This window comes from Muscardinus avellanarius (genome assembly GCF_963383645.1).
Source record: "Muscardinus avellanarius genome assembly, chromosome: 2".
Taxonomy (NCBI): domain Eukaryota; kingdom Metazoa; phylum Chordata; class Mammalia; order Rodentia; family Gliridae; genus Muscardinus; species Muscardinus avellanarius.
In genome coordinates this window covers 45495804-45506726 of record NC_137787.1, presented here as the reverse complement: position 1 = coordinate 45506726, position 10923 = coordinate 45495804, and the positions used below count along the sequence as shown (strand labels likewise).

At 36.5% G+C, this 10923-nt stretch overlaps 1 protein-coding gene across 1 annotated transcript; it reads right to left on the bottom strand.

The window, feature by feature from the left end:
- Positions 1 to 10198: 10198 nt before the first annotated feature.
- Positions 10199 to 10666, bottom strand: LOC308279758 (ubiquitin-ribosomal protein eS31 fusion protein-like; the record flags this gene model as incomplete). Its single annotated transcript, XM_080719923.1, has 1 exon — positions 10199 to 10666. One exon carries the CDS (start codon positions 10664 to 10666, stop codon positions 10199 to 10201), a length of 468 nt encoding a protein of 155 aa, XP_080576049.1.
- Between the last annotated feature and the right edge of the window lie 257 nt (positions 10667 to 10923).

Genomic DNA, 10923 nt, shown 5'->3' with positions numbered 1-10923 from the left:
GTGCAACTCAGGGATCCCCAACAGATTCCTCTTTGTACATAGTTCCCAGTCAATGGATGGATGAACAGTACATACACGTAGAGGGTAGAGGCTCTCACTATTGCCCAGTTTAGCCTTCAGCCACACCAAAGTATTTACAGTTCCCAGTATTACTAGGCTGTTTTATGCTCCTCACTTTTGCACATTCTCTGTTACATGAATGTGGCTAAATTGAACTTATTCTTCAAAACCATTTCAGCTGCCATTACTCAGACTATCATCTTTGAATTATTTCTGGGCTCCTTCCCCTTAAAAATTAATGGTTCTTTACTGATGCTGTATCTTATACAATATCATAATTTTATATTACATGACAATGATTGGTTTATGTCTTTCATTCCCACCAGCCTGGGAGAAAAATCCATGGCTTGATCGTGAGTTTTTTAACATAGCACCAGGCACATAGTAGGCAGTCTTTACACACTGTTATCATGGGGTCATGCATTGGTATGGTTAACAATAAAAGAAAGTAAGCATCATTGTTATACAGGTAGCCATGTTCCCTTTCACACTTTATTGGATTACATCTGCCAATCTAGGCTTAATCCCTAAACATGAGTTGAACCAAATCACTGCAGTGTGTATTACCGAATTTATAATTGTGCCTTTTGTTTCTAGTTTTTACTGGGTGTCATATGGGAGTTTTAGGCATTGATAATAATGCTTCAGAATAGAACAAAGAGAAAAGATGAGACTCGAAAAAGTCATTGTTACTCTCAGCAATGTGAGGGAAAAGTGAAGTAAAATTTAACAGTGAATGTGCCTCTGGGGTTTCAGTTTTTCTTTCCATCTGGCCTTACTAATTGTGATAATAGGCAAGTGAGATCTGGGTCTACATTGGTGGATTTGATTGGATAGGCCCCAAGGAACTCCACTTTATTTTGCAATTAGAAACACACAGAATAGATAACTCAAGGAAAAAAAAATAGGTAGCTCAACTTGCCCGATGTCTTCCCCCTTCCTCCCCTTTATTCTTGGGATGACCCAGTAGAGCCTGTCTTTAGCAGGCTCTTTGGATCTCTGATAAACAGAGCAGTTAGGCCTGAATGAGCTGAGAAATGAATAAGGGAATATTGATGTCCCACGATTTAATTGCCTCCTAAATCCATGGTAAATTTTTCAGTGATTTTAAACTCTGAAAGAATAGCAGACTCATTGATTTCTGTAATTCATTTATTTAGGGATTTCTATTATCAACTGAACTTGATTGATGGCTTCATGACAAATAGCTGTGTGCTCAGCATATACCAGCACTCTGCAAGCTCACTCAGCCATAAACAATGTGTGATATAATTCTTGGGTCCTTTTGCTGAGTCTGTACCTTGCTATTTGGGGAATGGCAGATTGAGATTCCTAAAGTGAATGAGGTAAAGTGAAATTCCCACTTATTTCCTTATTACACACACACACATTTTTATGTACATGTATATATTTTTATGTGAACCCTAAAGATCCTAAAAGTCCTCTGTTGCGAGTCTGTGGGATTTCTTTCCAAAATGTCAACCCTCCATGTGATTCAGAATTTATCAGAGCCACTTGGATCCTGATACTGTGGTATTCTCTATATGCCGTGATAATCCAACTTCAGGGCTGATTCACTCAGAGACAGGAAATGGTAGGGAGTCATGATATATCCTCATCAAATATTAAAATGCAGCCCCATAAGCATGTTGAGTCTGTTTTTTGTGTAAAGGATTTTGATTCACACCTTCCACATGAATGGAAATCAAGTGCATTTTCGATTTTAGAGAAAATGGGAAGTTGTTATATAAGACACTAAACTTGAGAAATTCTTTGTCAAGGATATATTATTAACTCTAAATATTCCTTCCAGATTACGTTAAATGGGAATTTGTGTTTACTATTTAAAAATGCTCTTAATGCTTGCTCTGATTATATATCAATTATTAATCTACATTAAATGCATTGGAATAAAACCACTATCAGAAGTCACCACTATCAACATTTTAGCTAATTAGTTGTTTTATTGATTGATTGATTGATTGATTTACTTATTTACTTATGTTTGCAGATCTGGGGATGAAATCCAGGGGCATTTGACCTCTGAGCTACACACACTGCCCTATTTTTTATTCTTTATTTTGATAGAGTCTCACTAAGTTGCTGAGGGCCTTACTAAGTAGCTGAGGCTGTCCGTAAACTGTGACCCTCCAGTCTCAGCCTCCCGAATGCTGGGATTACAAGCCTGTACCACCATGCCCAGCCTAATTAGCTGTTTTAACTGAATACTTTTCTTCTTACAATACTGTGCAGGGAAGCGCTATCACTAGATGAGGGTTGATATTTGTCATAATGATAAGGCTTTTGAGGTTTTGCTATTTTCCCAAGACCTGTGAGGTAGCAAAGAGAATGAGCCAGAAGCAGTGCCAGGTATTCAGTGGCCACTGGCTATGTGTGGGGCTGTCCCAAGTATCAGACTTCCCTCACCTGTTTTATTTCTTGCTCCACAAGGAACCACCAACACCACCTGCTTCAGGAAACTGACGTTTTTACTTCAACCTCACTTTTGACTTTAAAACTTATAAATGCACAAATAAAAGTTTCAGGTGTCTGAAATAGGATGAACCTACTAATAAACAGGATTGAGATTAAGAAATTATGCTGTCTTTCAGGTAGATAGTGTTAAAATATTCACTCTTGGAATATGAAGAAGATTTGGCTTTTTTTGTACAGAGATTATAGCAGAATTGGGACTATTTTTAGTACAGAATAAAACAGAATTGGGAAGCACTGTGATAATTTAGAGCAAGGTAAAATAAGCAGATATCTTGATGAGCAACATTCTTTTTGTCATCTGATCTCTATTTTAGATTAGCTTCTCTGGGTATGAAACAACTGTTAGGGATTATTGGAGGAAATGAGTTCTCTACCTCACCCCTGGCTTCTTGAGATTTAGCAGATAATGTCATGATTAACATACTAAACTAATAATCTCTTACAGAATTATATAAAACTGATAGTTTAGAATGAGCAAAGCATTTAGTTACTAGTGTTTATAAAATTACTGAAGTTTTAACAAAAAAAACTAAAGAAAATAATTAACTAATGTTAATTTTCTAATTATTGGTGAGTTAAACATTTTGTGTGAAAATAATATAACAAACCATATAAATATTTGCAACTTTTAATGGAAACCTTTTTGTACATGAGTTATAGTATACTATCTCTTTATAACTAGTAAAATTATACTGTATGATACTGAATTATATAACTGAACGATTGGGGCATTGTAGTTAATGTGAAATTATAACAGAGAAGAAAAGCGACACAAATGCATCAAAGATAAAGTTAATCTAATAAAACTTGTGTGTAATTTGAAGTCCGGGATCGTGATGCTTCCTGCCTGGTTCTTGTTGCTGAGAATTGCTTTGGCTATTCTGGTTCTTTTCTTTCTCCATACAAAATTCATAACTGATTTTTCCAGGTCTATGAGAAATGTTGTTGGTATTTTAATGGGGATTGCATTGAATCTATAGATCACTTTTGGCAGAATGGCCATTTTGATGATATTAATTCTGCCTATCAATGAGCAAAGGAGATCTTTCTATCTTCCAAGGTCTTCTTCAATTTCTTTCTTTAATGTTTTCAGTTTTCTCAGTAGAGGTCTTTTACGTCTCTGGTTAGGTTTATTCCTAGGTATTTTATTGGTTTAGAGGTTATAGTAAATGGAATAGTTTTCTTTATTTCTTTTGTTGTGGATTCTTTGTTGGCATGAAGAAAAGCTACTGACTTCTTTAGGTTAATTTTTGTATCCTGCAACTTTGCTGAATTGGTTAATCAGCTCCAGAAGTGTTTTGGTTGAGTTCATTGGCTCTTCTAGATAAAGGATCATATCATCTGCATATAAGGATAGTTTTAATTCCTCTCTTCCTATTTGAATTCCTTTGATTTTCTTCTCTTTTCTTATTGCTGTGGCAAGACTATATTGAAAACGAGTGGTGATGCCGGGCATGGTGGCGCATGTTTGTAATTCCCGCGCTTGGGAGGCTGAGACAGGAGGATCACACAGGTTCGAAGCCAGCCTCAGCTACTTAGTGAGGCTTTCAGCAACTTATCAAGACCCTGTTTTAAAAATATATATATATATAGTATGGTCTGGGAGTATAGCCCGGAGGTAGAAAGCCTCTGGGTTCCACCCCTAGTACCACCAATAAATAAATAAATAAAACAAAATAAAACAAAAAATAAAATAAAATAAAGAAAAGGAGTGGTGATAATGGACTTCAAATTATACTATAGAGCAATAGTAGTAAAAACAGCATGGTATTTACACAACAGTAGGCAGACTGACCAGTGCAACAGAATAGAAGATACAGAAACAAACCTACATATCTATAGTCAATTGATCTTTGACAAAGGGGCCAAATTCATACAATGGAGAAAAGTCAGCCTTTTCAACAAATAGTGCTGGAAGAACTGGCTATCCATGTGTAGAAAGTTGGATCTGAATCCTTACTTCTCACCGTGCACAGGAATCAACTCAAGATGGATCAAAGCCTTAGAAATTAGACCAGAGACTGTGAAGTTACTAGAGAAAGGCATAGGATCTACACTACAACATATAGGCACAGACAGTAACATTCTCAACAAGACTTCCAAAGCGCAGGAAATTAAAGCAAGAAATAACAAGTGCGATTGCATCAAACTAAAAAGTTTCTTCTCATCAAAGGAAACCATCAAGAACCTAAGGAGAAAGCCTATAGAATGGGAGAAGATCTTTACCAGTCACCACTCCGATAGGGGGCTAATATCCAGAATATACAAAGAGCTCAAAAGACTCTACACCAGTAAAACAAACAACCCAATTAGGAAATGGGCAACTGAACTAATAGACACTTCACAAAAGAGATACAAATGGCCAATAGATATATGAAAAGATGTCAACATCACTAGCCTTCAGAGCGATGCAAATCAAAATTATGCTGAGATTCCATCTAACGCCAATCAGAGTGGCAAGCATAAAGAAATCAAATGACAACAAATGCTGGTGAGGATGTGGGGCAAGAGGAACTCTTTTACACTGTTGGTGGGAGTGCAAAGTAATTCAGCCTCTGTGGTGATCAGTGTGGAGATTCCTTAGAAAACTGGGAATAGATCCACCATTGGATCTGGCTATACCACTCCTGGGTATCTTTCCAAAGGGCTTGAATTCAGAGAACTACATTAACATATGCATACCCATATTCATAGTAGCACAGTTTGTAATAGCCAAAATATGGAACCAATCTAGATCTCCATCAACAGATGAATGGATTGCAAAAGTATGGGAAATACACACAATTGGAATTCTACTCAGCTATATAGAAGAATAAAACAATAGTGTTTGCAAGAAGATGGAAGGAACTGGAGAACATTATGTTAAGTGAGATTAGTCAAGCACAGAAAGAGAAGGGACATATGTTTTCTCTAATATGCCCAAGCTAAGGAGTAGTGGTAATACCAGAGGGACTCCAGATGATGGAGGGGAAATCTCAGCAAAACTAGAATGGAAGGATAGGAGAGGAAGAAAGTTGAGGTTGTTCAATGGAGGAGCTACATCTGAATATGTGTAATAGTATAAATGTAGCATGGTTAACCTGAGCACTCTTTATTGGGAGGGGGGAAGATGGGGGAGAGGGCATGAAGCACAATCTAAATGTACACCATTTTCAATATGTTCCATATATAAATAAAATAAAATATGGAAAAAATAAATTAAAAATAAAACAACAAAAAAACTTGTGTAGCTGTCCATGTGGTCCACTACTGAACACAAAGAAGATGCCAAGAACAATATAGTACTTATTTTTCTTTACTCTCCTCAACTTCTTTACAGAAAAAGTGGAATTTTTTAGGTATTCATCAGTGATTGCCAGGAACTTGGATACAAATTTGTCTAAAGTATTATTCTACCTCTTTTATTTTGGGTTTCAACTTTTTCCTGGGGCAGTATCTTTTTCAAGTGCTCTCTCATTGTATAGTGTGATACTAATTTATTTCAAGAAATAGCTCTATGAGTGGCTGATGAAAGCTGTGGTCAGTCATTCTACATGCTTTTCATTCAGTAAACATTGATCATACGATATCACTCAAGCTTTGTTATTTCCAAGCTGAGAGTGTTCATTTTTGGAGTCTATTTTGGTGGTCTCTTTAATCCTCTTTTTGATTCTAAATGCTGTATCCAGAGTTCATTCTGTTTAATTGTTCTGCCATTGAGATATGGTGTTCAGGAAAAGCCAACACTTTGTTGCTTTAGACACATCTAATTTGGGAAATATTTTATTTCTAGAATACTTTCCCAGGGATAACCAGCATTGTGTTTCTTCTTAGACTCAAAAGTAAAATAAGCTGCTTTTAGGAGGAATGGTTTGAGTTATTTCAAACATCTTGTTAGAATTAAAGTGATTGATATGATTTAATTTTTATAAATATTTAGCCACATTATTTTATAAGGTTAATTCTTTAATGCTGGTATGCATTAAGTCACACATCGTTTTCCTTTCACTTAAGCAGGATTGGATGGGGTTTGGGGGAAGTCATTAATTTTGCATAAGTTTGGACAACTCACTAAAGAAATGAGTTTCAATTACCTACAAATTTGATTTTTCCATTTGGTCCTTTTTTTTTTAAGATTCTATATAAATTGGTTCATCAGGGACACCACTATCAGTACTTCATCATCTAAAGAGATTCTCATTTGTCTTTCCTGTTTGTCCTGATCTCTAAGGCAATTACCTTTCCATGAGAAAAGCTTTTCTTCTAACTGAAAACAAAATAAAAAAACTCAAGCAACAACAAAAACCAGAATCTAAATAAAAAAAAAACAACCAAACAAAAGCCATTTTTGTGTTTATGTATGTGTAAACAGTTAATATAGAACTTTGTCAAAGTGTTTTTAAAAAAATTGGTTTCCCATCACAAGTGTGCTTTTATATTTCTATATTTCCTCCTTGATTAACTTTTATATTTATTATTGAGAGTTTCAAACATACAAAAGTAGAAGGTAAAGGGCAATAGATTTTAGCAGCTACTTTCTTTTTTATTACATTTTTAATTCTTTTTTTCTGGAGTATTTTAAATCAAATGTTGCATGTAACATGTTTATTCATAAATACTTTGGTCTCATAGCAGGTATAAAATTTTAAAAATATCAAAAAAATTTGAGAGTTTCTTCCTATTTGGTCAAGTTTTCCAAATTGTCTAAAAGTATATCTCATAGGTTATTAGTCATATATGCTACTAATTTTTGTGTATTGATTTTTGTATCCTGCAACTTTGCTGAATTCATTTATTAAAATAGCTTTTTTCTTAGTGGAACTGAGGTTTTTGTATACAGAAGATATGTCACCTGCAAACAGTGACAATTTGATTTCCTCTTTTCCAATTCTCATACGTTTTCTTTTTCTCACCTGACTGCTCTGGTTAGTACCTCCTGTACCATGCTGAATAAAAGTGGTGAAAGTGAGCATCCTTTTCTTCTTCCAGATTTTAGAAAGAAGGCTTTGGCTTATCCCAATTCATGGTTAGATTTGTTGTTGGCTTGTTATATGTGGCCTTTGTATGATAAGGTGTGTTCTTTTTATATGTAACTTGTTCAGCATTTTCATCATGGAGGGATGCTGATTTTTTTTTTTTTTGGGGGTACTGGGGATGTGACCCAGGGGCATTCTACCTCCAAGCTACACCTCCAGCCCTATTTTAGATCCTTTATTTTGAAACAGGGTCTCACTGAGTTGCAAAGGGCCTCACTAAGTAGCTGAGGCTGTCCCAGAACCACAATCCTTCTGTCTCAGCCTCCCGAATGCTGGGAATACAAGTGTGTGCCACCATGCCTGGCCCCGGATGTTTAATTTTATTAAATGCTTTAGCTGTATTCATTGGGATGATTGGATGGTTGGTCTTTCATTCCATTGATGTGTTTTATCATGACTATTGATTTGTGTGTGTTGAACCATCCTTATATTTCTGGGATGAATCCTACTTAATTATAGTGAATAATCCTGTCACTTCTAGCAACATGGGTAGAACTGAAGAGCAGTATGTTAAAAGAAATAAGCTGGATAAAAATCACAAGTATGAGTTCACTCTATGTGGAACACAGAAAAAGCTAATCTCATAGACTTTGAGAGTAGAATGGTGGTTTCCAAAGGTTCTAGAGAGCAAGGAGGCTGGAGATATGGGGCGGGGAGTTGATCAATAATTCTTAAGTCACAGTCAGATATAAGTAAGAATTTCTGGTGTGCTATTGCAAGCAAAGTAATTATAATTGTGAATGTGCTATATTATTTCAAACAGTAGAAGGAAGGATTTTGGATGTTTCAACTATAAGAAAATGATAATATTTGAGGAAATAGATATGTTTTTGCTGATTTAAGTATTACACAATGCATACATTTACCAAAGCAGCAGTGGTGCCTCATAAACATACATAACATTTATGTTTTTGTGTATCAATTTAAAATAAATTTAATTTAAATTTACAAAATTTAAAAGTAGTCCTCAAATAAAAACATAGGCTGAGAAAATTGCATTTACAGAAGATATTCTAGCATCAACATGAATATGAGCCACACTGGCAGTCTGCCATTCTTCTTACAATGAGGTGGTTAATAACAACAGGTTCCACATTTTGGCTAACAGTTCCATATTTCACCCTTGAGTTCCTTTGGAAGTCTTGGGTGGATGCCATCTGGTCCTGGTGATATTTATTTACATTTAGTTTGTCAGTTAGGTCTAGGAAGATCCTTTATTTTCCACTGTTTGTTCTCATACCTTTGACCTACCTACTTTAAAGCAAGATGGAAGCGAGACTCTTTCTAAGATCTTCAGAAAAGACGGAAGCAAATGATTCATTGATTCTCCCTTCCATCACCTTTTTATCCCTGAGTGACCTTTGCATTTTCTAGCTGGCTTCCTGACTTTGTTGTACTTAAAGGGGTTTGTGTTTTTGCTTTGGAGTCCCTCATGAGGCACTCTATTGATTTCTTCATGGACCATTTGTTTTTAGTTTTCCTCTGACCTGCTCTACATTTCTTTTCTTTGAAAGTAGCAAGTTTTACATTTAGAAATATTTGTATGGCCTTTTTATGTTATCAGTTTGGCTTTTGTGGTTTTTATTTAAGTGCTACCTTTTTTAATTGGTGCTCATGTTTTTCCTGGCCTTGCAAGAAGGTATTTCAGTCCAGGTATTTCAGTCCAGTCTCTAGGGATACTTGTTTATTTAAAAAAAAATTAAAAATGATGTATGCACCTTTCAGGTCCTCTTTTTCAAGAATTGCAAAATCACAAGATGAAATTTGCGTCTTCTCTATTCCTTTTAAATCTCTAGATCATAAGTGTGATTGTGATTAAAGACTGATTCTCTTCTAAGATACTTCTAGCCTCATCTCTCTCTCTCTCTCTCTCTCTCTCTCTCTCTCTCTCTCTCTCTCTCTCCCTCTTCCCTCTTCCCTCTTCCCTCTTCCCTCTTCCCTCCTCTCTCTCTCTCTCTCTCTCTCTCTCTCTCTCTCTCTCTCTCTCTCTCTCTTCCCTCTTCCCTCCTCCCTCCTCCCTCCTCCCTCCTCCCTCCTCCCTCCTCCCTCCTCTCTCTTCTCTCTCTTCTCTCTCTTCTCTCTCTTCTCTCTCTTCTCTCTCTCTCTCTCTCTCTCTCTCTCTCTCTCTCTCTCTCTCTCTCTCTCTCTCTCTCTCTCGGCTGGGTTTGGGGATGGAACCCAGAAACATTTGACCTTCGAGCTACACCCCCTGCCCAATTATTTTTCTTTACTTTGAAATTGAGTTGCGGAGGGCCTCACTAAGTAGATGAGGCTGTCTGCAAACCACGATCCTGCTGTCTCATGCTGTCTCAGCCTCCCAAATGCTGGCATTACAAGCGTGCGTGCCCCACCACGCCCGGCTTCTAACCTCATTTCATAACACTCTCCTGAGAACCACAGGATCCATGTCTCATACAGCAAGGTACTCTTCACTTTCTTTCCACAGCCATAGACTTGCCTGGTGGGCTGCTATGGAGATAATCATTTTCATTCTTTCATTTAACTGAGGGAACTGTGGGAAAATAGAAAAGAATTTCTTTGAAATTCAGGATATAAACAACTTGCGGATTTATCTTCTTCTTTTTTTTTAAGTGTGTTAACTCATTCTTTTATTACCTCACACACAATTACTTGTCTTCTGGTTTGTTGAAGCAGTAAGTCAGACAGCACTTGCCACAATAATGTCTGTCAAAGTGGCTCGTCATAAAAACTCCAGCACCACATTCATCTGACGGGCACTCCCGACGAAGACGACTAATTTTACCATTTTCATCCACCTTATAATATTTTAGGAGAGCCAACTTCATCTTCTTTCTCTTATGCTTATTCTTCTTGGGGGTGGTGTAAGACTTCTTCCTTTTCTTAGCACCACCACGAAGCCTCAACACAAGATGAAGGGTGGGCTCCTTTTGGATGTTGTAGTCAGACAAAGTTCGTCCATCTTCCAGTTGCTTACCAGAAAATATCAATCTTTGCTGATCAGGAGGAATTCCTTCCTTATCCTGGATCTTGGCTTTTACATTTTCTATAGTATCTGAAGGTTCAACCTCGAGCGTGATGGTCTTCCCCGTGAGGGTTTTCACGAAGATCTGCATCTTGGTGGCGGTTCCACCGCAGATGGTGGATCCAAAAAGTTATCATTTTTTTAACTTATGTTTCTTATTTACGACATTGAAAATAGCCTACTGATAATTAAAATTTGACCTTACATATTGGTTAGATGACCTATAACAGCATCTTCCAGTAGAAATGGCATGTGCATTAAATGCCAAAGTTAAAGTTTTCCGATTATAATATTTTAAAAATCAAAATACAACAGGTAAAATTTAATTTTAGTAATATATTTTATTTG